The following is a 26027-nucleotide window of genomic DNA, read 5'->3' on the forward strand; positions in this document are numbered from 1 at the left end:
AGAAAATAATATTTATAAATTTTTCTGACTGGGATTTGTGGTTTTGAAACCACTATTCTGATTAAGATCGAAATCGGGCTGGACATAAACATGAATTTTATATACTTTATGTTTGTCCAAACCCGACCAAGAATATGGGCCTAAAATTTGGCCCAAACCCGCATGTTTGTAAAAGACTAACCCAAGCCCAATTTAGCCCCGCCCATATTATTTTTTAATTTTTTTAAAAATATTTATATTATATTATTTTAATATTTAATAATTTTATACATTTTTTTATTTATTGAAAATTTTTATATAGTCATCTTAACATTATTTTAATATTTACATTAGAGTAGTATTATATATTTAGTATATGTTTATTTTTTTAATGTGTTATAAATTACATAATATAAAGTATTATAAACTTGAAAATGGGTCGGTTTGGGTTTGGGCCTTGAATGCTTAAGGCTGAGCTTGACCCATTTTTTAAACGAGCCTAATTATTTTACCCAGATCTATTTTTCGAGCTTAATATTTTTGCCCAAACCCTTCTAAATTTCGGGCCAATCTTCAGGTTTGAACGAATAGCTCGGCCCATGAACAAGTCTAATTTAGATACCACTTTTAACCGAAAGAAAACCTTTAGAAACTTAAATAAAAAATAATATACTTTGAGGTCCAACTTTGCATTTAAGCCAATAAAGTTTTATAATGTGGACTCAAGCCCAATCCAATGAGGAAAAAGAACCCATATTTCAGCTCGGCCGAAAATTGCTGTAGTCATGAACCGCCAATATTTTTTATTCTATTTATTTTTTTATATATAAAATTATGAATTTTTATTTAAACAAATGTGTCAAGTACCAAAACATCCATTTTTCAATTAGACTCCATAATTCTCCAATCGACTGCTTCCTTTTAGGTATGTTTTTTTGTTTGCAATTGAAATTGAAATTGATTTCAGTAAAGATTTATAATTTCAATAATTTCTAATTTTGATTTGATTATAGGGTTTACTGCAAATTCATTCAACTTGATATTGGTTAGGGTTTACAGTCAATTTTATTCAATCTTGCAGAGGATCTGGTTTAGGGAAGATTTGAAAATTCATTGTAATTGAGGATTGGGTAATTATTTGGTATCTGAAAAATGGCGTTGAAGTTTCTGAACAAGAAAGGATGGCATACCGGTAGCTTGAGGAACATCGAAAACGTGTGGAAAGCGGAACAAAAGCACGAGGCTGAGCAGAAGAAATTGGAAGAGCTTCGTAAGCAGATTCATGAAGAGAGGGAACGCTCTGAGTTCCGTCTTCTCCAAGAACAAGCTGGCCTTGTCCCGTAAGTCTATTTCCTTGTTTCCCCCTTTTTGTGATTCGAAAATTAGGGTTTAGGGTTTTGATTCGATTTCAATTTTTTTAAAAATTTTGTAGGAAGCAGGAGAGGTTGGATTTTCTCTACGATTCTGGACTTGCTGTTGGGAAAGGTGCTAGTAGCTCTGCTGCTGGAGGTAGCGGAGGTGGAGGTTTCAAGGCTCTCGAAGAAGCCCTTCCGGGGTCGAAGGCGGGTACTGATGGTAATGCCAACCAGTCTTCTTCTGCGCCCGGTGCGTTGTTTGAAGACAAACCTCACTCGGCTAATGATACCTGGCGTAAGCTCCATTCAGATCCGTTGCTTATGATTCGCCAGCGCGAACAAGAAGCACTTGCTCGTATCAAGAACAACCCTGTCCAAATGGCCATGATACGCAAATCTGTATGTTATTCATCTATTCTATTGCTTTTAATGTGTGTTCTTATAGGTTTCATTGTGAATATGATTGTACTTTTAAGTAGGAGTAGAGAACCCATTGATCTTTGAAATTACTGTTGCAATTACTAATCTCATTTTTCCGCTTTGGTTAATGGTTTAATAGGTTGTAGAGAAGAAACAAAAGGAAAAATCCCCTGATCATAAGGAACACCGTAAGAAGCATCACCGTAGTAGTTCCAAGCATCGGAAACATTCATCGTCTAAACGGCATTCATATTCTGAAGATGACACTTCTAAGGAGGACAAAAAAGATAAAAATCACCATCGCAAGAGGTCAGATTATGAGGGGCACTATCGCAAAACAGAATCAGATTCAGAACATGAATTAAAGGAAACAGAAAGGGAAGAGAAGAGTCACCGCAGGCAGAAATATGGATATGATGATCAAGATGTTGATAAGAGGAGCCATGACAAGTCTAAGCGTGATAAATATTCTTCTCAAGCTCCACGAAGTATAGATGCAGATAAAAATCAAGAAAAAGATCGACGGTCTTATGACCATAGAGATACTGGACCTCGGGATAACAAGCGCCGGGGTGTTTCCCATAAACTTTCTGAAGAGGAGAGAGCTGCCCGGCTTCGTGAAATGCAAGAGGATGCTGAGTTGCATGAAGAGCAAAGGTGGAAGCGGTTGAAAAAGGCCGAGGAGAATGATGCTCAGGAGGCTACACTGTCCAGCACATCTGTTGGCAAAAACTTCTTGGATGCTGCCAATAGAAGCATTTATGGTGCTGAGAAGGGTGGAAGCTCAACAATAGAAGAGAGCGTCCGTCGTAGGGCGCATTATTCACAAGGCCGTTATGAATCAGAAGGAAATGCTTTTAGACGTTGATGTTGTGTTTCCGATATATTCCGGTATATGTTGTTTCTAATAAATTCCGGTTTATGCTTGTTTTAGTTTATTGTTGATACTGAATTCTATTTATCTGTTCAAATTTTCAGTTCTCAGTAGGCTTCAATTAAGCAGCGAGGTTTCAGTTCTTGTTGCACTATTACTTCGGCATGGAATGAGACGATGGTTATGGTCTCGCTGGAGATTTCAGTTTCTTTATGTCCGAAGTTTATATGAACGACTGGTATGTTACTATCCTAATGTTCATATTATTTGATGTGATTCTATTTATATTTTATGTACACCTTGTGACTGAGTTGTGACCTCTAAAGGGATTCACATTCACAACATTTCCCTTCGAAAATCTTCTTGTATCTCTCATCAAGGTTCAAAAAAAGGAGAATTATAACTATTTGGTCACCTTGCTTTTCTGTGTTTACATGCTTTGGATTTCAGTAAAAATACGGAGCTCTTTGTACTAAAAATCAAATTATATTTTATCATTTCTACTAAAAAATTGGGTAAATTAGACCCTATATATTAGATCAAAAAGTAAATTGATTCTTCTACTACAAAATTGCATTCATCTCTACGGTTAAAAATTGGTCCATGTATCTCAAAATCAGGTGTACTTGGCATGCCAAGTGTGTTTAGTTATTCCATTTATCACGTCAATTTTTAACCGTAGAAATGTATGGAATTTTTAATAGAAAGAATCAATTTATTTTTTGATCCAAACATATGGGGATTAATTTGTTTATGGTATTCTCACCTTTAGATTTTATGTTTCATCTATGCTAATACAAGTTCCAAGGATCATGACCATAAAGAAGGTTGATTTTTTTTTTTTTTTGTATATTTCAGATTATTTAGAATGCCTAATAGGTCTGGGTTTATAAGATATTCTTGAATTTGGGCTAGTTTGATCCGGTTGAATTATTAATTAATTATAAAAATGTTTTTATTTACTTTTAATGACAAATATATAAAATATCTATATTGAAATATTTTATAAAAGCGAAATGTTGAATCAGGTCAAAGGAATAAAAGACCAATCCTTTTTAAGGTACCGAAATTAGGACAAGTCTTTTCTTTATGCATTTATTTCTTTATTAATATAAGATCAAAGTCTTTTAATGATGTATATCAGCTTCCAAATTATATTTTTGTTTTAAATAATATTTGATTTAGCTATTATTATTTATTTTAAATACATCATTATTCATTGAAAACCTTTATTTAAATATTTTCAAAAATATTATCTTGTTTGATTATATTCAAAAGTTTTGCCTCAATTTGAGCCTTTAATTTGGTTGTCCAATTTATTTGGACCAAATACGTGGCAGTATTTCAATCAAGAACTATTTTTTAAAATAATAAATGAAAATTATGTTCTCGCCTAAATTTATCAAACAGTCATATCAAATATTTACAAAATAAATAAATATTTTAATATTCCAATTTAATCAAACAAAAAATAATAATGATTCATGAATTGGATTTCCAAATTGCTTTCGGTCGACTTTTTAAAGCGAAAGTGGACCAATGATATAAGAAGAAATGAGGAAGTTTTTCAAAAGAATAATCAAGAATATTCAAGGCCAAAATCGAGGGGACCAAATTATAAAAATAGAAAAACTAATAAACCCTTAAACAACAAAATTGAAAAAGACAGAGAGAATCTAGCATGTCCTTTTCTTTGTCTTTCTTAAAACCGCCCCATTTTCCATGTCTCTCCTTTTCTGAGCGCTCTATCATCTCATCCACGTGTTGATATAGTGTTGGTTCGTTGATGTATGGGTCGTGTGGCGGGTACTATGTGGTCCCCACTTTGTGATGAAATTTATACTACACACGGTCACATCCACGTCCCTCGTATCGTCTCGTTTACCTTTTTTTATCGTCTCTCATCTCTTGATAAATTCAAAATCTCCTCATTTTCACCTTTTTTAACAAGGGTAAACTACACCTAATGTCACTAACTATTAGTAAGTTTATATTTTTATCACCAAATTTTAAAACCTTACAAAATGATCATTGAACTATTGAATGTTTTTATTTAAGTCACCGAATTATTTAAAAGTTTTCATTTAGCGAGCTTTAAGCAACAATTCAACAATTGATATAGTGGATCAGTACTCATCGACGAGTAGAAAAGTATACTATAGATCCAAATCGATCTAGCAGTTACTGTCAAAGATCGAAGAATAAGTTGGTTGGATTTTGATTCGAAGACTTGTGGTGTTCAAATTTGTTTCATGGAAAAAAAAATGAACTATAGAAGAGAATGGGAAGAAAAGCTTTCGATTGGTGCAGGCGATGCGAACAAAGAAGACCATACAACAACAATATTAAAATCCCAGTGACTTAAATAAAAATTTCTGAATAGTTCAATGACTTTTTGTAACTTTTTGAAGTTGAGTGACCAAAATGTAAACTTGCTAAAGTTCATTTTCACACTGTACACATTTAAATAAATGATTTTGGTAATAAAATTTTATTTCGATTCAATTCTACACATTTAAATAAATACACATTTATTTTCACATTGGATTAATATAATTATTTGTGTATACAATATATCAACGTAAATTGATGTTAATTTGATAATGTTGTTAGTGATTTATGCAAATTGAATCAAATCAAAATTTTATATATAAAATCTCGTAAAATTAAATTTCATATATAACATTACACATTAACTTAAAGTTTAAGTATTATTTTGATAATTTTTTTAATTTTAAATAAAATTAAAAAGATCGTAGCTTTCTTTTCTCCTTTTATCATCATTTCAACTTTTGTACCTTTCAAGTTATCTTCTTCTTCTTTTTTCAAGCACACCATTAAAGGAAAAAATTGATTTTTTTAATTTCTTTTAGAAAAATAATCAAACTTTTTTTGTCAAAGAATGAGTTAAACGTTTAAAAGTATTAACATTATTTTTATTTTTTAGAATTATATTTATATTTGGAACAAAATATGGAGAATATGAGAATATTTTTTTCTTAGCTATATAAAAAGTCGATTAAGTTTTAGCTCGATTGATATGAATATTGTTGTCAATACAGGAATGTGTGGGTTCGATGCGCTGAAGCGTATTATTTTCCAATTTATAAGTTGGGGATGAGCTATAAGTAATTCTAGCCATTATGTTAAAAAGAACAGATATGATCAAAATTTATAATAAAATTATTCAAAATAATAATAATAATAATACCCAAAAATATTTTTTTATAAAAAAAGTTGGTAGTTCAAAAGTTTTGGTAAAGATATTTATAAGGCAAAATATTAAAGCAATTTGGAAAAAAATAGAAAAAAAATAAAGTTTGTCAATCAAAGTTGCCATTATCTAATATTTTAAAATAAAAGTTTGCTGATATTCCCAAAATAGCCTTTTTGGTAGAGATGGGAATTAGGTGAAAGGGATGAAAGTGAAAAGAAAGAGACAACATTTAATAGATTTTAATTCTAAATTAATTTGTTAGCTTAGCTATCAATTTGAGGGTTTAATTTTGCTATTAGTATCTATACTTAGTAAATTTAATACTTGTACTTTTATTTGGTGATTTTAGTCCTTTTATTTTTCAAATTTTAAAATTTTAGTCCTCACCAAACAATATTTGTTAAATTCATTAAATAAAGTTATGTTATTTTCAAAATCTGATGCGTCAAACATATTATCACGTGTAATGTCATGTCAGCTTATTATTTTCACATATTTCTCACTAAAATTAACCAAACAAAATCAACTGCTATTATTCGGGCCAGGACTAAAATTACCAATTCAAAAATACAGGGACTAAAATTTATCAAATAAAAGTAAATCCACAACTTTCACAAAAGCATAAGGATTAATAGCATAATTTAACCTTAGTTTGAGTGTTAAATGGTAGCCCAAATTCTATTTGAAACATATTTAAAACAAGTGGATCAAATTGTAAGCATGTAAATTTTCAGAATTAATCTAATGATAAAGTGTTAAAGATAATTACTCTTTAAGTGGCTAATTAGTAATAAAGATTCACATGGAGGGATCTACTTATACCGGTGTAAAACTAAAGTAGCTTTATACCATTTCATAAATTTGTATGAGATTAATATTTTAACGATCTAACTGTTAAATTTGTAAACTACACCCAAGGTCACTAAATTATTATTAAGTTTACATTTTGATCATTCAACTTCAAAAAGTTACAAAATGTTCACTAAACTATTCGAAAGCTTTCATTTAAGTCATTGGGCTGTTAAGTTTTTTTTTATACAAAATTCTTACTAGTAATCTCGAAGCAATAATTTGATGATGAGTACGGTGGATCAATATCTATCAATGAATAGAATAACATACCTTAGATTCAAATTGACCAGACGATCAATATCGAAAATTGGTTAAGAAAGTTTTTTGAGTTTTGGTTCGCAATTGGGACATTTAAAGTCATTTCATAAAAAAATTAAACTATAAAAGAGAAGAAAAATAAAAGCTTTCGATTGGCACGGTCGGTACGAGCAAAAAAGGTCGTACAACAACGATTTTAACAACCCAATAACTTAAAAGAAAATTTGTTAATAATTCAATGACTATTTTATAATTTTTTGAAGTTGAATGCCCAGAACTTAAATCTACTGCCATAATTGACTATCATAAAACGATATATTGAAATATGAAATTTATCACGAGATATAAATTGTGTACTTTATTATTTAATTTTCCATAATAAAAAACCGAAATTTAATAACAATATTATTTATTTATTTATTTTATTACAATTCTCTCGTCTTCTCCGCTTTGAAGTCTCATAAACCAAACTCTCTTTCTCTCCTTCTCTTTGCACTGAAACTGCGTCGTTTTTCGAAGCTCCATACACCAATGCTCTTCTAGCAGTTCATCATCCAAAAGGTAAACAAAGTTTTAAGCTTTGCTTTGCTCTTCTTTTTAATTCCAATTTTCTTTTAAAAAATTTCATTTCATTTCTTTTAAAGATATATGTATATTTATCGATCATCATCGTTTTTCTCTATTTTTTGGGGTTTCAATTAATTTTTCTGAATATTTTAGTGAATATATAATTTTATAATTTATTTTTGTAATATAATAATTTTCTTACAGGTTCTTCAGCTTAGAAGAAGATCGAGCAAATTTCGATTTTTTTTATTTACACAGAAGATTTTCCGCTTTATTTATAAAGGTACGTTATTTTCCCGGAAAATAAAATATCAGTAAGAAAAAGAAAATCATACAAAGGCTTAAAACTGAAGTTATTTATTTAATTAATTTTTTCGTGAAACTCTTATTTTATTCATATTGGAATTGGGCGGTTGAGATTTTCTTATTTTAGCTCTGATTCTTTTAATCTTTTTAATCAACTTATTATATTATGTAAATCATAAGAAAATAATACTAAGATTCATTTTACTAATTTATTCCATTTTATTATTATTATTTGATTTTTGTTCTTGTATGTTGATTGTTTTAAAGAATATCTTAATTCGTGTAATACGATTCGAATACACGAATTATCAAGTCTTAGCCCTAATTTGATACTTTTCCTCTTTGATTCTATTAAGTTTTCTGTTTTTTCTTATTGATTTTTTTAATGTTGACTTTCCTTGTAGGATGATATTTTGACATTGAAATGGTGCAACCTTAAGATTCCATTCAAGAAAAATTATAAATATATATTGATGAATTTTTATACATATAATCATCTTGCAAGTTCATGTTCATTAGTTTATTATAATTCGAGTTTTGTTCGTAATTTTGGTTGATTCCTTTGTTTAAATCTACTTTTTAAGCTTATCTGTTTGATTTTTTAGTGCAGGTTGTTCTCTTTGATGGCTTCACCGGTTACTGATTCGGCCGGTTTATCACCCCTTATCGAAACCGTGTCATGGAATGCAGATGCAGTCGGTACTTTGTCTATGCCGGAAGCGGAAGCTCCGATGTCTTCTTCGGTGTTGAACAGCTGTAACATACCGAAACCGCCGCCTCTTCCGAGTAAGATTGTTACGAGAAACAAGCATCCCAAATGGCCTCCCGGGAGTTGCTTTGTCCCAAAGGAAACGAAAGATATGTGGGACAAGCTTTTCAAGGACGGTAATGGTGCGGATCTTTGCATTTTCACTGAGGATAAATCGTGTATTTTTGCTCATTCTAGTGTTCTGGTGAGTTGATCATGTTTGTTTCTAATGTTGATCGACCGGACTCGGAAACGGGAATCTGAGCATGTGTGGTAAAGTTGAAGCTATATATATAATTCTTGTTTGCAGAGTATTGCATCGCCTGTGCTCGGTTATCGTATCAGGCAATCAAAAATCAAGCATGGCATGAAATACATCCAAATCCCGGGATTACCGCACGATGCTGTTCTTGTATTCATTCGTTTTTTATATTCATCATGGTACGTTTCGAGGCTCTTTTTTGCATACTAGTTACCAGAAGTTTCAAATAGTTTCCTAGCTGTTTTAAACTTGTTAGGGTCTTTTTCCAATTTTCTTGGGTTATGCAAGTTGTAATCTGGTATACACGATTTTTTTTCAATATGGAAATTGCAGCTATGAAGAGGAAGAGCTGAAAAAGTATGCACTCCATCTATTGTTGTTGTCGCATTGTTGCTCAGTTCCGCAGTTGAAACGAGTTTGCATTTGTTATCTCGAGCAAGACTTTCTTACCACCGAAAACGTGATCGACACCCTTTTGTTAGCTCGAAAATGTGATGCACCAAGGCTCGTCCTCATTTGTGTTCGTATGGTCGTAAAGAATTTCAAATCCGTATCTTCAACCGAAGGATGGAAATTGATGAAACGTATTTATCCAGATATTGAGCAAGAACTTGTTGAGTCCGTTGTTGAAGCGGATTCTGTATGTCGAACTCGAGCCCTTATCGTTTTTCGATTTATTGTTATATTGTTATAAGATTGACTTGTTTTAATTGCTTTCTTTTTCCCTTAGAAAAAGGAAGAGAGGCAAAGGAAAATCGAAGAGAAAAAGGTCTATACGCAATTATATGAAGCGATGGAGGCCCTTCTTCACATTTGCAAAGACGGTTGTCGAACAATTGGTCCTCGTGACAAAATGCTGAAAGGAAACCAGATTGCCTGCAATTTTCCAGCTTGTAAAGGACTCGAAGCTTTAGTCCGTCATTTCTCTGGTTGTAAGACTCGTGTTCCCGGAGGATGCGGTCATTGTAAACGCATGTGGCAACTTCTCGAACTTCATTCCCGTATGTGCAACGAACCCGATTCTTGTAAGGTTCCTCTTTGCAGGTAAGCAAACCTTCGATCAAAACTCAATTTTGTGTGTCATATGTCAATCGAAATGTTGGTTTCTTTAGAACACATCAGTGACATACACAATGTTTCAAAACCGGACCGATAGCCAATTCGAGGGGCTAAATCGTTGTTCTTTTTAATGTTTCGTAGGCATTTTAAGGAGAAAATACAGCAGCAATGCAAGAAGGATGAGACTAAATGGAAGCTATTGGTTAACAAAGTTATTGCAGCAAAAAATGGAAGCTATTTGTTCTCCTCTAGGTGATATATATATATATATATATGTATGTATATGGCATTACCATGTATTTTTAGTGGAATGGTTAATGCTTCATATAAATTACAGAAGTTTGAAAATGGGAAAACAATAATAGAAATGTTAATATGAGTTAATTACAAAATAAATACTCTTATTTTGTTGTTCTTCCATTTTCTTTAAATGTTCCATGTTGAACTAATTTCAAGAACAGTCCTTTTATTTTCATATTTTAAAATGTACATCCAATTATTCATACCGTTATTTTTTTTGCGTGTGTTAAATTTGCTGGTGTGATATTCTGACATTGAAAGAATACTCACTTGACAAGTAACAAGAAAACGAATTTGTTATGAACTTGAATTTAACATAAAAAAATATTTAACTATGTTCATAGTTGGACCTATATTTTTAAATATGTATTTGTCACCTATGTTCGATATAGATATCCACTCGAAGTCGAACTAATTTATGCTACATATGTCTTCTATATACCGAAGTGTTTCTCAGTCGTCATCTCCGAATCCGATCCGTCCATCTCTACTCAACCAGCGATCACTCAACGAAGGCAAAATGCTAAACTTGTAATTGGTTCTGAAAGTTTTAACATACGGATGATTCCATTCCGACATGAATTCTTCAACCTAAACAACCAGAAACCAAAAACAATTATAGAATCAGCTTTAAATTAATAATTGAATCAAATTCATTAAAAATTATATGTTTTTGGGGTTTAACAAATTAAACCTGTTGATGCGAGAGTTTCCATAATGCTGCGACATCTTTGTTCCTAGCAAGCTCTTTGGCATTGCTCAACAGTGAAACGTATTCATCATACATACCATTCTGAATCAATAGATAATCATGGAAATCAAATGTTATGACCAAATATATATAAATATATACATACTGAAAATCCAAATTTTAAGTCGGTTTAGATATATATTAGATTATGTCACACCCAATGACTTAAATGAAAACTTTTGAATAATTCTGTGACCATTTTGCAACTTTTTAAAGTTGAATGACCAAAATGTAAACTTATTAATAGTTTAGTGACATTGGGTGTAATTTACTCATAATATTCTTGACTAGCATGTAAATTTATTAATCATGGCGGATTAGATTTCCAAGTGGCCCTAAGTGATCGAATAACAATAACAAAAATTCATATCATCACTTTAACAACAGCAAACCAACAGTATTATCAATCTAAGCCTACTAACAATAAAATAAAAATAGATAAATCACATCATGCCGAATCAAAATATAGGTATCGAATTATAAATTTCAACATAAAAAAGGGACTAAAACCATGATTAAATAAAAGTTAAAATTTGTGTTTACCATTTCAACAAAGGTTTGCCTCAGTTTCGAAATGCAATATTGGGCTGCTTCTTTTTGCTTCAACATCTCTCGTCGTTGATCATAGTAAACAAACACCTCTTCTTTCATAGGAATAAGTTCTTTCTCCAAACCTTCAATGGTTGATTTCACTTCATGTTGCTCGATTCTTAGTTCTAGTGATATTTTTCTTAACGATCTACGCATGTGAATATATATATATATATATATATATATAGTTAATTTCACCGGACGTCTTGAATTTTGAAATGGTTTCAGATTTCAAAATATTTTATCCTAATTTTCAAAGTATCATTATCGTATCAATTGTGTTCTTCTCTAAAGCTTAACCAGTAGCTTGAGTGTTAAATGCAAGGGCGGAGGTAAGGGGATAGGCAGTGGCCTTGCCTCTCAACATGGTCAATTTTCTCCTTTAGCCCTTTTAGAATTTATGAAATTACAAGTTAATGGTAAAATTACACTTTGGCTCCTAAAAATTATCATTCAATTTTGCACCCTAAGTAAAATTGTAGCTCTGCCCCTAGCTTAAATATGACATAGAGCATGTTTGAAGCACGTGGATGAAATTGTTAACACCTACGCGCCTATTGAGTAGACAATTTGAATTTGGTTGTTAACAAAAATTGTTAAGGGGAGGCCGACTCTTTCCGGAGTAATTTTCGAAGTGTTGTTTGTCAAGAGATGTTGGACCCCTCAACGGGTCATTATTGTTCCTGATCGGGATTTTGTCTCCCAACTTTACAAAGAGCCTGAGGGGGGTTCAACGGAATAGGAGCATCTCTTGAACTATGAGTGACGCACGGCCAACTACCAAGCGTAAATGTTTATATTTACTTGGTAGGTGATCGTGTCTGATCAGGTGCTCTTTTTTTATTGAACCTACCGCCTCTTTAAGCAGCTTCACTCAAGCTCTCCATAGAGCCAGGCAAAACTCCTATCAGGGACAATACAACTCATTGAAAGGTTCGTCAACTCCTAACGGATAACACTTTGATTATTCGATTAAAATCTTTATAACGAATATTTCAGAGATATGTAGATAAAATGAAAACATAGGATTAAGTATAGGGAATTTACTTTGATTTGCTCCTCTATGGCATTTCTTGGAGTTGAGGAATTGAAAATGTTGGGATTTTGGGCAAAATCAGCCAAAGCTTTCTCTTTTTTCTCTTCAATTTGTTTAAGCTCTTCAAGCATATGGATATAGCTGGATTTATCTCTATTTCCCCAATTAAAACAACCAATCTGCCAATGCCATCATTAAAAAGAAAAATAAGGAAAAAAAAGAATGAAATTCATGCACTAAAACTTTAATAAATTATAATTATCTTACAAAGTTTTGTAGTAATGATGTAGTGCTTAGATCAAGATGATTGAGTCTAGGTTGCCTTCTACCCATCTCTTTAATGAACTTCCTTTCTATGACCAAATTATTACTTCCATGGGAAATCCACCTTTGAAATCCCTGCAAATGATAAAAAAATTAGTACATAGTAAAATTACATTTTAATCCTTCAAATGATAAAAAATTCTGACTTCACCCTTAAATAAACCCTAAAAAACCCAAACTCGAAATGATAAGAATATATAGTGACCCAACCTGAAAAACCCAAACCTAAAACCCTAAATTCGAAATGATCCGAAAATTTCAAAACTTGAATTTGGCCAACAATGAATGTAGCTTCAACTTCTGTTTTCCAAAACATACCAAAACATGAATATAGAAATATAATCATTCAACAACCATTCAACCACATGAAAAATATCCTAAAAAATTTAATATTTTTTTTATGGAACACTAATTATTATTCGATACTCTAACTCGAATCTGAATAACTTAACAAAAAAAATACACATAAAAAAGGCTAAAATGAATTGTAAAGAGCAACTTACTTGAGTATGATTTGGTCCCCCTTTGTGCTTAAGAGGAATCTTGTAAGCTAAATTAAGCTTATCCAAAACAAGTTGCAATTGATGCAACAAATCTTTTTTCAAATTCAATCCATAAAAAATGCTTAGTTTTCTGTTGCTTAGACGATAAAGCTGCGAGTGTGTGTCTCTCCATTTCAACTGTCCACAAAATCCCACCACAATAATTTATGGTATCTTATCCAAATTTCGAAAAAGAAATTATATCAAATACAAATATATATATATATATATTGAGTTAAATTGCATTTTGCTCCCTTCAATAATAATAAATTAGTTTATGTATGTTAGTTCAAAAAATAAATTAGACCTTCTATTAAAAATTTCATCAATTTTTACTCTTAAAAACAAGTCTTTTTACTTCAACATGAGGTACACGAGACACGCTACACGCTACGTGTAATTGCTTGGTTATTCTGTCAACATACTAATTTTTAACAAAAATGAGTAATTTGCTCTTTAATCTAATATACAAGGATTAATTTATCCATTTTTTGAGTGAAAGAAACAAAATAAAATCTAACTCCGAATATAGGGCTTCCGTGTTCCTTTCACAGATTTTCATAGGTTAAAAAGATGATACTTACGAACCTGTATTTCATAAAACATACCTTTAGAAGTTTGTAGTCTTGGTCCATTCGATTCAACTTTTGGTCCACTTCTTCAACCACTTGCTTAGATTTTGAAATTTTGGATTCTTCATCTAAGTCTTTATACGGCCAAAACTTGACGAAATAGAATTGATGAACCTTTTTTTTAGGCTTATTAGTGGCTTCATGATTAAGGGTTGGATCAATTACGGTCGAATTTTCGTGTTCTTTGCCTCCGAGAATCGGAACTTGCTGTGTAGAATTAGCTTCTGAACTGTCCATTGCCATGTTTATCTTTCTGCATACACAAAATTTGCTTTCAAAGTTGGGATACAAGAAGCTATGAAATCGAGATTACGAATCGGCATAATACCGAATGAAGATCAGATACAAATATATGTTGGATATGAGGACAGAACAAAGAAATAAGAGCATGCAAAATACAAATAGTTGGTCACCTTGATTTGGCCTTTCAAAAGCAACAAAAACAGATGCTAACTGCAAATGTTGTGGAACATCATTCACAAATAAATATGACAAATTAAGAAATGGTGTGAACTATGTAGCTTAAGACTTTAAAAGGGTTTAATTAAAACCCAAAGGCCTTGCACCCCACTCCAAGTCATGGGTCAACTCTTTTGCCACCACCTTCTCACTATATTAATATATATAAAAAAATACCTTAATAAATTATTTAATTGAACCAATCAAATTGACTTGATCTGTTCGACCATTAATTCGATTCTAAAAATATTGACTATTAATTTAGGGTATCAAGATAAGTGTCGTATTGCATTGGTTCATGAAGTAAAGACTCAAAATATTGTACTAATATATGATTGGATGAGGCTTGATCTTAGTCTTGTAAACCATGACTTAAATTATGGAAAGCTTTACGAGATTTGACTAGGAAAGCAAGCCTCCATGGATGAAAGTGATTGGGTTGTCAAGCGAGAGATAGTTAAGTATAATGGCTAAATGAAAATATTTTAAAATTGTAGAAGAAGATACAATCAACGACATGCATCAAAATCAACATGATGAATCATTACATATTCAAACTTACTCATCAAAACAAATTCAGATAAAATAATAATAAATAATTTGAAGATTCATTGTGAGAGACTTTATCCATTTCAACCCAAATATTTCACAATACATTTACACTTTGGTATTTGGAGTTTGGACTATGGAAATGCATTATGGATGGCACACACATTTTATTTATACATTGATAATGAATTTTTTAAATTTAGAAGGAAGTTGAGATTTTAATAAATATTTATTAATGTGATAGGATGTTAAATTATGTATAAATAAATATAAATTTAATAATTAAATTATTAAAAATTTTTTGAAAAAACATAGAGTGTTCTGAATAGAAAAAACATCATTTGCCTTATTCTGACCAAAGCTATTTTAGAGTGTTTCTAAGATATCTAGAACTTCTAGAGGAGGGAGGTCAAAAATTTGCGAGGCTTCTTTTTTGACCAAAGCTATTTTAGCTAAACAATTTGCAGCTTGATTCTGCTCTCTGGGTATGTAATGTAAGAGCCACTATTTTTCGTGCGCCAAGATGGTTTGAATTCTCCTAATCAAGGTTGAATTAGACGTAGTGGAGATACTTCCTTGGATAGCTTTAACAATCTCCAAATTGTAAGATTGGATAGTGACCTTTCTATGACCTCTATGTTGAATAAGCTTGAGGCCCTCTAGAATGGCCAAAAGTTCGGCATCAAATATTGAGCACCTCCCAATATATCGATTAAACCAGAGACCCACTCTCCATTATTATCATGAAGTACCCCCCAGCTGTTGTGTTTCCTGAGTCCAGGTGTACAACATCGTTGGTGTTAAGGATAATATGTTGTCTAAAAAGTCGGTCATCAATGGACAAGTTATCGCAACCCATCGTTTCATCACTGAAAGTTGAGAAAAACTGTTTGAATAATAGAGTTATAAAGTCAAAGCTTTAGAAATTATGCGGTCTTAAATTGAAATCTTATTATTGGCGTATGTTTAGATTTTATATAAAATTATAAGAAAAGTAAAATAAAATACACTCGTAACAATATTTGATATTTTGTAAAAAAAAATACGTTTTTGATCATTTCTCAATTGAATGGATATCTAATTAACTCGTTACACCTACTCAGTCAAGAGTTTAACACCTGCTCATAGAATAGATTTAATTTCATTGCACAATACATAAATAAGTGCACTTTGCAAAACAAATATCATGCCATGACCAAACCAGCATGTTGTGAAAGCATAATTCGGAATTGTACTCTTTGTATACTCACATATCCTTTAAAGTTCTGTCATCTTTAAGTGTGCTTCTTAAAATTCAAGCTTGAAAAATAATGCACATGAGTGCGTTATGTAAAACGGATACCGATTTTCCTCTAAGGGTCTGTTTGATTGCCAGTAAAATATTTTCCGTAAAATGATTTCAGGAAAATGTTTTACTTTTCTGTAAAATGATTTACTGGAAAATATTTTCTGTTATTTTATTGAATCTGTGTAAAATATTTTCGGTTGTTTGGCAGATTTCCTGGAAATATTTTTCGAAAAAATTGTTTTTACATATATTGATATATATTAATAAATTTTTATATTTTAAATTATTTTTACATATATTGCAATGATTTATTTATAATAATACTCAATTATTAAGCCACATATTAATCGTTATAAATTGAAAAAAATTAATATCAAATAAATTATTTGTAATTGTGTTAAAAAAACAAGTATTGAATAATTAAAAAAACAAGTTACTGGAAAATCGATAAATAGAAGCAATTTTCTACCGGAAATGAAGGAAGGAATGAAGGAGGCGATAGAGAGGAGAGAACGGAAAATGTCTTACCGAAATTAAAAGGGTAAGACATTTTTCCCAAAATGTAACCCATTTTCCCTTGTTTTGGAGTTCATTTTCCAAATGAAAAATGTTTTCCGCCAATCAAACGCTGGAAAAGTTAGAAATGATTTTCTGGAAAATTAATTCCTTAATCAAACAGACCCTAAATGTACATCTTTTATGTCGTTACCCGCCTTAGCTTGTTGGGCCTGAGCTAAGTCTGAGTAAAAAATTGTCTTCTTTAAATACCCACAACAATCTTAAGATTTTATCGCCCTCAAACTTACCTCCAAAAATTCAAACTCTAAATATAACAAACATACGAGTACACTCTACTAAATGAATACCAAAACATTTTACAACACTTTAACTACAGCAATTAACATTTTAATCAATTTAGATCGACTCTTATAAAAATAAAATAACAGAATTATGAAGCAATTAAATTTCAAATTTCAGCCTAATAAAACAACTAGAACCATATTTAGATTTCTATAAAATAAAAGGGTCAAATTCTACTATTAGGTCATGACCGTGTACTTTGCATATATATGTTGTAATTTTAGCACTTGTACTTTAATTTGATCAATTTTAGTTTATTTACTTTTGAATATTAAATTTTAATTCTGACCAAACAATAACAATTAAATCTACTTGATTAAGTCCACGTTCTCCATCCGGCCATTCTTAGTTGTTATTTTTTTAATTTCAAAATATTGATCTTAATGAAAATGAAAATTGTTAAATCCATTTATTGATTTTTTGTAACATATGAAAATAATAAGTTGACATGACATATCATATGCGGTAATATATTTGCCACATATCAAATTTTGAAAATAGCAGTCATTTGATCAAGACTAAAATTTCAAAACTTTAAAAGTACAAAGACCGAAAATGACCAAATTAAAATATATAAACTAAAGCTACAACTTACACATAATACAGGGATTAATGGTAGAATTTAACCAATAAAAAGACTTGTGCATTTGGAAGAGAATTGACATTGTGGCCAAAAGGAGAGTCCTTCAATTTGTAATAAAAATCAACATACAAACTTAGAATAGGACAAGGGCACATTGGTGTTGAAATTTAAGTGTAAAAACATTTTCAATGTCTAAAACTCTCAGCACACTATGCAGCCAATTCCCTCCCTTTACAAAGCACAGAACTCCAAACACTCTCTCGCTCTCTATATATATATTTTTGGAGAAATTACAGTAAGGAAATCCCATAAATAAGCAAACAATGACTACCCTAAAGGCAAGTTTCAGCTAAGAAACTGCAAACATCTAAAACCATTAAATTTAATTTTTTTTATAAATGAAAGCAATTCGAATGATATAAGACATATAAAGAGGAATACATAAATACCTTTTTAGCTCGGCTATCTCTTCCCTAATAAGCTCCTAGAGCTCTCTAGCCGTTTCTCCATGGACCTGCCTAACCTGCCTACTATGACCCCATCGAGCATATCAGGGGATTACAACTCAGACCAGTAGAATCTTCTTTAGGTAGCCAAAAACTCCATTGCACTTCAACCTCATGCTGTGGAATGCAACAACATATCTCGATATATCTCCAATCCCATGTCGTACTGTTCATCTAATGAGGGTAACTTCTTCCTCCAATCCCAAAGCATGATGTTGAAGTGCAAAAGAATCAATGGAGTTTTTGGGTACCCAAGGAAGGATTCTACTGGTCTGAGTTGAAATCCCCAGATGATACGCTACGATGGGGTCAACCTAGGCAAGTTAGGCAGGTCCATGGAGAAACGGCTAGAGAGCTGAAAGAGCTTATTAAGAAAGAGATGACCGAGATAATAAGATATGCACTAATTTTATCATTCACTACTTGCTGGTATTGGCCTTTATACGTGGTATTCATTTAAAATTGATGGAGTGTGAGTGAAGGGTAGGTGGAGGGGAATAAATGGAGTGAGCACCGAAAACGTGATCGATACCCTTTTGTTAGCTCGGAAATGCGATGCACCAAGGCTCGTCCTCATTTGTGTTCGTATGGTCGTAAAGAAAATCCGTATCTTCAACCGACGGATGGAAATTGAGGAAACGTATTTATCCATATATTGAGCAAGAACTTGTGGAGTCCGTTGTTAAAGCGGATTCTGTGTGTCAAACTCGAGCCCTTATCCTTTTTCGATTTATGGTTATATTGTTATAAGATTGTCTTGTTTTAATTGCTTTCTTTTTCCCTTAGAAAAAGCAAGAGAGGCAAAGGAAGATCGAAGAGAAAAAGGTCTATATGCAATTATACGAAGAGATAGAGGTCCTTCACATTTGCAAAGACGGTTGTCGAACAATTGGTCCTCGTGACAAAATGCTGTAAGGAAACCAGATTGCCTGCAATTTTCCAGCTTGTAAAGAACTCGAAGCTTTAGTCCGTCATTTCTCCGGTTGCAAGACTCGTGTTCCCGGAGGATGCGGTCATTGTAAACGCATGTGGCAACTTCTCGAACTTCATTCCCGTATGTGCAACGAACCCGATTCTTGTAAGTTTCCTCTTTGCAGGTAAGCAAACCTTCGATCAGAACTCAGATTTGTGCGTCATATGTCAATCGAAATGTTGGTTTCTTAGAACACATCAGTGCCATATACAATGCTTCAAAACCGGACCGATAGCCGATTCCGGGGACTGAATTGTTGTTCTTTTTAATGTTTCGTAGGCATTTTAAGGAGAAAATAGAGCAGCAATGCAAGAAAGATGGGACTAAATGGAAGCTATTGGTTAACAAAGTTATTGCAGCAAAAAATGGAAGCTATATTTGTTCTCCTCTAGGTGATATATATATGGCATTACCATGTATTTTTAGTGGAATGATTAATGCTTCATATAAATTACAGAAGTTTGAAAATGGGAAAATAATATAGAAATGTTAATATGAGTTTATTACAAAATAAATACTCTTATTTTGTTGTTCTTCCATTTTGTTCCATATTGAACTAATTTCAAGAACAGTCTTTTATTTTCATATTTTAAAATGTAAATTCAATTATTAATACCGTTAATTTTTTGTTAAATTTGCTGGTGTGATATTCTGACATAGAAAGAATATTCACTTGATAAGTAACATGGAAACGAAATTGTTATGAACTTAAATTTAACATAAAAATATTTTACTATGTTCATAGTTGGACTTATATTTTTAAATATGAAAAGCAAATGAATTAGATTAATTTCCTGAAATAAAAATAAGATGATTAAATTCTAAATATCTGAAGAATACAAAAACTTAAAATATTTTAACAAAATTTAATATAATACAAGTATTTAAATTTTATGCATATTGAATACACATAAACTTAAAATCTTTTAACAAATAAATACTTTTAATGTAATTATATATTCTATATTTAAAAACAAAAATATTTTGAGAAGCCAAATGAAACTTAATCTTCTTTTCCTAATATAACTCAGCTTTTGTAATTTATCATCATCAAAATCACCATTTACGTCTCCGTTTCTCCGTGTTTATCCGGGAATTTGTACATGTCACCTATGTTTGATATAGATATCCGTATCTAACACTCACTCGAAATCCAATTAATTTATGCTACATATGTCTTTGATACATTGATATATCAAAGTATTTCTCGATCGTCATCTCTGAATTCGATTCATCCATCGTTACTCAATTGACGATCACTCAACGAACACAAAATGCTAAACTCGCAATTGATTCTGAAAGTTTTAACGTACGAATGATTCCACTCCGACATGAATTCTTCAACCTAAACAAACAGAAACCAAAAACAATTATGGAATTAGCTTTAAACTAATAATCGAATCAAATTCATTGAAAATTATAAATTTTATTTGAATAATCTTATAGATTCTAATTATATATGCTTTTTTTTGACACAATGCCTAGAACTATCAATAACTCATCTTCAACCAATCAAGCTAAGACTCAATCAACAAAATTATAATTTTTTTTTTAAATTATATGTTTTTGGGGTTTAACAAACTAAACCTGTTGCTGCGAAAGTTTCCTTAATGCTGCACCATTTTTGTTCCTAACAAGCTCTTTGGCATTGCTCAACAGTGAAACGTATTCATCATGCATACCATTCTGAATTAATAGATAGTCATGGAAATCAAATGTTATGAACAAATATATATATATACACACTGAAAATCCAAATTTTAAGTCCGTTTAAATATATGCTAGATTATGTCGCATCTAATGACTTGAATGAAAATTTTTGAATAATTTCGTGATCATTTTATATTTTTTAAGTTAAATGACCAAAACATAAACTTATGAATAGTTTAGTGACATTGGGTGTAGTTTACCTACAATATTATTGACTAGCATGTAAATTTATTAATCATGGTAGATTAGATTTTCAAGTAGCCGTAAATGATCAAATAACGATAATAAAAATTCATATAATCATTTTAACAAGTAACAACTGCAAACCAACGATTTTATCAATCTAGGCCTACTAGCAATATTATAAAAGTAGATAAATTAAATTACCCGAATCAAAGTATACGTGTCGAATCATAAATTTCAACATGAAAAGGGACTAAAACCCTTTATAAAGTATAAAATTTTAAATTAGTAATGATAAAATTACACTTTGGCCTCCAAAATGATAAAATTTTGATTTAATCTTCTAAAATTATAAAATTGTTCAAAAATTTGTTGTCCTGAAAATTATTTTCTAAAGCACATCACATTCAAATTGTCTATGCAATAGATTATTTAAGTGATTATTTTAAGCCATCATTAAAAAGAAAAATAAGGGAAAAAATGAAATTCAAGTACTAAAGTCTTACAAAATTTTGTAGTAATGATGTAGTACTTAGATCAAGATCATTGAGTCTAGGTTGGCTTCTACCCATCTCTTTAATGAGCTTCCTTTCTATAACCAAATTATTACTTCCATGGGAAATACCTTTGAAAGCTCTGCAAGTATTATTAAATCACTTGTGAACTTTGGTCCCAATCTAATTTACTGAGCTGGTTCAATCTAAACTTGAATTAATTAGAACTTAAAATAACTCGAATAAGTAAACTCAGGGGCAACGTTGGTGGGAGGTAGGCACCTGATCTTCTAAAATGAGAATTTTCACTTTTGGACCTTTAGAATTGATAAGATTTTAAGTTAGTACATGATAAAATTACACTTTAACCCCTCAAATGATAAAAAAAGATTAGGTGTCAAATTAGGAAAAAAAGTCAAGTTCGGGTACCAAATTCGATCCGCAAAAATTTAAGTACCAATTTAAGAAAAAAGTATCAAGGTTGCGTACTAAATTGGACAAAAAATATTTAGATATCAAATTAAGAAAAAAAAATGTAAAGTTTAGATAACAAATGTTATATTAAGCAATTATTTTAGGAACACATTATTAGCTGAAAACTGACTACTAATTATGTTAAGCATTTAACGTGTGAATTCCGTAACTATTTTTAAATTTTTATTGAATTTATATTACAATTTAAATAAAAATTTATCTCATATTTTAAAATTAAAAAATCAAATAAACAAATAAAACTGTTAGAATATAGTATTTTTGATAGTAAATATGGGGCTTTTAAATTATTTGTATGAATGATAACACCTACGATGATAAAATTCCTATGATGATAAAAATCTAAATTTTTTATCTCTAGCAGTTTCTACGAAAGCAAAAACCTTTCTCTTCCTTCCTTCCACTGTCATTGCCGTTAGCGTTTTCAGCTCAGTTTCCCGAACCTCCTCTATTCTCAAGTCTCCAAAGTTCGCTCCAAAGCCAGACATAAGCTAGTGAAGCACAACCACAAAACAATTAGAATCATATGTAATATATAGTAAACAGAAGAAAGGGTCCATACCTTTTTAGCTCAGTAATCTCTTCCCTGATCTCTTTTGCCCAGTCTAGAAGGTTATCATGACCAGTAGTATCCTCCATGCTCTCCAACCAATACTCATTAACGTCATTCTTCCTTTGATTTTTTTGCATCTTGCATATATGTTGATCGTTCGGGATGAACATTCCCACCAACCCTTTCAGCAGACGATTCTGCTTAGTAGGGCATTTAACATGGTGATTTTTTTCTAGGAATTCTATCAATTTTGCACACAGTTTTGGCCCCCTAGCTGCCCCTTTTTATTTCCTCAGTTAAGACCTAGGAACTACAAGTAATATAACACCATCTCTCTCAAGTGCACTATTATACTCAAGACGAAAAGTGGACCATATATTATTCAACAGAGCCAACTATATATAGAAGCTGACCCAAGTGCACTAAGTGTTTAGAAACCTAGGTTTAACCAAGAATTACAATTACAAAAGAAAATAACACATTTATTAATGCACAATACAATTATAATATGGCATACACTTCTCTATTGCACACACTCACTTCTCTCTGTTTCATCATCACATGAATGAAAGCTCTTACCCCTATTTATAGAATTTAGTGATCATTGGATTGTTGACACATATCAACATCCTTACCATTAATTTCAAAAATATTTATTAACTAGAATGTTCATGTATAATATTTAATCTTCTAGAAAATATCCTATTTCTTTATTTTATATATATATATATTCTAGAATATTCCAAAGAAACTATCTCTTAAAAGTTAAGTTTAACTTTTATCTAGAAGTTGCATTGACTTTCAACACTCCTCCTCAATGCAAACTTCTTTCCACATATGATTTGCAGATCATACCGAGTGCTTCTCTGAACTTCTCAAACTTTGGTTTACTTAGACTCTTCGTGAATACGTCTATAACTTTCTCATCTGTCTTTATTGGCACCATCTTGATCTCCCATTCAAGAACATTCTCGCGAATATAAGGATAGTGCACTTCTATATGTTTTGTTCTTGATAGTCTATTGACTGACGAAGTTCTTCTATCAGTTGTTTTAGCCAAGTACTCTCTTATGCCGCTAATGCTGTCAATCGATATTCTGCTTCAATGCTTGATAATGACATTGTTGGTTGTCTCTTGTTGCACCATGATATTGCTCCTAATCTAATACTGAAGATGTACCCAATTGTTGATTGCCACGTATCATAGTCTCCAACATAGCCGGCATCACAATATCCAGCCACCAGACATTCTTTTGTTTTCTTGTATAAAATACCAAAATTAATGGTGCCTTTTAACATACCTCAAGATGCGTTGTATTGCATCGAGATGAGGCTTCCTAGGATTGCTCATGTATCAACTAGCCACTCCAACAGATTGAACTTTGTCCACAATTTTACTGATACAGGGCAGTCCCGAAACACATTGTCAGCCGATTCTGGACCCCGTCCACACCTAGGGCAAGCAATATTAATACTTATTCTTCTAGTGTATAAATTGACTAAAGTAGGCAAATAATTCCATGAAATTCTCCAAACTGTAATTTTTTGTTTTGTGGTTAGATTTAGGTTCCACGGTTTCTTGTAAAAAGCCTTTGTGGCATTTTGGAGGTTTTTAATATGTAAATCCTGATTACTTTCAAGGAGAAGTTTGTAAGCACATCTCATCGAGAAAATTCCTGTAAGCTCGCCTCTCCACACAATCAAGTCCTCATGCTCCTTAACAGCCAGAGGAATTCTTAATATTTTTTCCACAACACTACCCACAAAGGTATTCCTTATTAAAATCTCATTCCAACTCCTAGTCGAATGATTAATTAGCTCAGAGACTTTTGTTATCCTACCATCATTAATCGCACCATATACCTTATAATTTTCAGCCCCCATCAGCCACGCATCACCATGGATAGAAATTTGATCACCTTTGCAAACACGCTAACCAAGGCCATCTTTCAACAAACCATTCGAACACCAAATACTAAACAAGGTATATGAAGGTACTTGCCTCCATAAAATCACAATTCGGATAATACTTTGCCTTTAAAACCTGACTTAATAATAAGTTCGGGTTGCTAACAAGACACCACCCCTGTTTAGCTAACGATGTGATATTAAACTGATTTAAGCAATGGAACCCCAAGCCTCCATTCTCTTTCAGCTCACACAAACTTGCCCACTAACACCAATGAATACCTTTTTTATTATGACTTTTCTGCCACCAAAATCGAGCAATTATACTCTCCAACTCACCACCACACAATGTTTTAGGTAACAAAAAGCATGACATTAAATAAGTTGGAATAGCTTGCAAAACAGTCTTCATGAATACCTCCTTACCTCCTTGCGATAATAGTCGTGTACTCCAACTATCAATTCGTTTTCTGATCCGATCCTTAAATGATTGACAAGCAACCTTCTTCCTCCAACCCACCATATTTGGAAGTCCCAAATATCGTTCTATTTCATTTGATGAGCGAACCCCCAGCACACTTGAAACCCCAAATCAATCCCCCTCAGAGGTACTCGAACTGAAATAAACAGAGGATTTATCATAATTGATGCATTGACCAGATCAATTTTCATATTCCTGAAAGATTTGTTTCAAAGCAATCGCCCCCCGTTTCATTGGCAAGCTCGAGATGTTTTTTTTCATGTAAAAACTATATTTATAGAAAAAAAATTATGCAAAACACCAACGAGACTTTAGTTAAAATGATAACCTTTATGTCCAAAATCAAAATCTACATGTGAGTTTTTATTAAATTTTATATAAAAATTTGGGGTGACAAAAAAATCCAAACCCAGTGGGTTCTAATTTGATAGGGTCGAGTATAGAAAAAATCATCTGTCCCAAAGTAATGACCAAATCCCCATTTTTATATATAATATTAGTTTAAAAAATATGATAATAAAATATATATATATATTTACTTTAACATAATTATTCCTAGAAAACAATTAATAGTATCATTAAAAATAATAATAATTAAAAACTATTATTCTATTTTGATAAAAAGAAAAAGTATACAAAAATTATGGTGTTAGCAGATCAAATCGGAGTTCAGTATAGCTTTTATTTTTCGAGTCTGGGTAGGTAAATTAATTTTTATTTTTGGGTTGGGTAAGTATCGGGTGATGTTGGGGGTATATTGGGTTGGAATCAGGGTGGGCTAAAAATTGGTTTAAATAATATTAAGTTTAGAAATTATGGCAAGTTTGAAATGTGTATTTTTAGATTTTATATAAAATTATAAAAAAAAATACAATCATAAAAAATATTTAATATTTTGTAAAAAAAAAATTATC

General features: G+C 31.6%; 3 protein-coding genes and 1 pseudogene across 6 annotated transcripts; 3 read left to right on the forward strand and 1 right to left on the reverse strand.

Moving 5' to 3' along the window:
* The first annotated feature begins 779 nt into the window (after positions 1-779).
* Positions 780-3042, forward strand: LOC105796322 (uncharacterized). Its single transcript, XM_012625962.2, has 5 exons — positions 780-904; positions 1061-1319; positions 1412-1733; positions 1894-2645; positions 2733-3042. The coding sequence occupies exons 2-4, from the start codon at positions 1132-1134 to the stop codon at positions 2620-2622; spliced, it is 1239 nt and encodes a 412-aa protein (XP_012481416.1). The 5' UTR covers positions 780-904; positions 1061-1131; the 3' UTR covers positions 2623-2645; positions 2733-3042.
* Positions 3043-7352: 4310 nt separating this feature from the next.
* On the forward strand, positions 7353-10317 carry LOC105796324 (BTB/POZ and TAZ domain-containing protein 3). Its single transcript, XM_012625964.2, has 7 exons — positions 7353-7516; positions 7727-7805; positions 8439-8781; positions 8887-9017; positions 9172-9478; positions 9569-9882; positions 10039-10317. The coding sequence occupies exons 3-7, from the start codon at positions 8452-8454 to the stop codon at positions 10151-10153; spliced, it is 1197 nt and encodes a 398-aa protein (XP_012481418.1). The 5' UTR covers positions 7353-7516; positions 7727-7805; positions 8439-8451; the 3' UTR covers positions 10154-10317.
* A 158-nt stretch (positions 10318-10475) lies between these two features.
* LOC105796325 (proton pump-interactor BIP131) lies at positions 10476-13628 on the reverse strand. Of its 4 annotated transcripts, none has more exons than XR_001134422.2 (6): positions 13403-13628; positions 12843-12974; positions 12587-12754; positions 11492-11687; positions 10892-10990; positions 10476-10788 (listed from the first exon to the last, which is right to left on the reverse strand). XR_001134422.2 is itself a non-coding variant. In XM_052627839.1 (6 exons), coding segments are annotated over exons 3-6 (387 nt in total). In that variant the 5' UTR covers positions 12588-12754; positions 12843-12974; positions 13403-13627; the 3' UTR covers positions 10476-10650. The 4 variants fall into 4 exon arrangements, 3 of the variants coding, with proteins under 3 accessions (XP_052483799.1, XP_052483800.1, XP_052483798.1); XM_052627839.1 differs by having other exon boundaries at positions 11492-11640; positions 13403-13627; XM_052627840.1 differs by having other exon boundaries at positions 11492-11622; positions 13403-13626.
* A 4508-nt stretch (positions 13629-18136) lies between these two features.
* Positions 18137-19831, forward strand: LOC105795557 (BTB/POZ and TAZ domain-containing protein 3-like; annotated as a pseudogene).
* The last annotated feature ends 6196 nt before the right edge of the window (positions 19832-26027 follow it).

The sequence above is a fragment of the Gossypium raimondii genome, chromosome 3, assembly GCF_025698545.1.
Source record: "Gossypium raimondii isolate GPD5lz chromosome 3, ASM2569854v1, whole genome shotgun sequence".
NCBI lineage: Eukaryota > Viridiplantae > Streptophyta > Magnoliopsida > Malvales > Malvaceae > Gossypium > Gossypium raimondii.

What these genes read in the sequence shown, in the direction of transcription:
- LOC105796324 (XM_012625964.2), top strand. Translation starts at nt 8,452, where the DNA reads ATGGCTTCACCGGTTACTGATTCGGCCGGTTTATCACCCCTTATCGAA. An exon ending in CGTTTTTTATATTCATCATG is followed by an intron (nt 9,018 to 9,171) that starts GTACGTTTCGAG and finishes TGGAAATTGCAG; the next exon opens with CTATGAAGAGGAAGAGCTGA. An exon ending in TGTAAGGTTCCTCTTTGCAG is followed by an intron (nt 9,883 to 10,038) that starts GTAAGCAAACCT and finishes AATGTTTCGTAG; the next exon opens with GCATTTTAAGGAGAAAATAC.
- LOC105796325 (XM_052627838.1), bottom strand. Translation starts at nt 11,695, where the DNA reads ATGCGTAGATCGTTAAGAAAAATATCACTAGAACTAAGAATCGAGCAA. An exon ending in GGCAAACCTTTGTTGAAATG is followed by an intron (nt 10,991 to 11,491) that starts GTAAACACAAAT and finishes CTATTGATTCAG; the next exon opens with AATGGTATGTATGATGAATA. An exon ending in GGAAACTCTCGCATCAACAG is followed by an intron (nt 10,789 to 10,891) that starts GTTTAATTTGTT and finishes CTGGTTGTTTAG; the next exon opens with GTTGAAGAATTCATGTCGGA.
- LOC105796322 (XM_012625962.2), top strand. Translation starts at nt 1,132, where the DNA reads ATGGCGTTGAAGTTTCTGAACAAGAAAGGATGGCATACCGGTAGCTTG. An exon ending in GAACAAGCTGGCCTTGTCCC is followed by an intron (nt 1,320 to 1,411) that starts GTAAGTCTATTT and finishes AAAATTTTGTAG; the next exon opens with GAAGCAGGAGAGGTTGGATT. An exon ending in TGGCCATGATACGCAAATCT is followed by an intron (nt 1,734 to 1,893) that starts GTATGTTATTCA and finishes ATGGTTTAATAG; the next exon opens with GTTGTAGAGAAGAAACAAAA.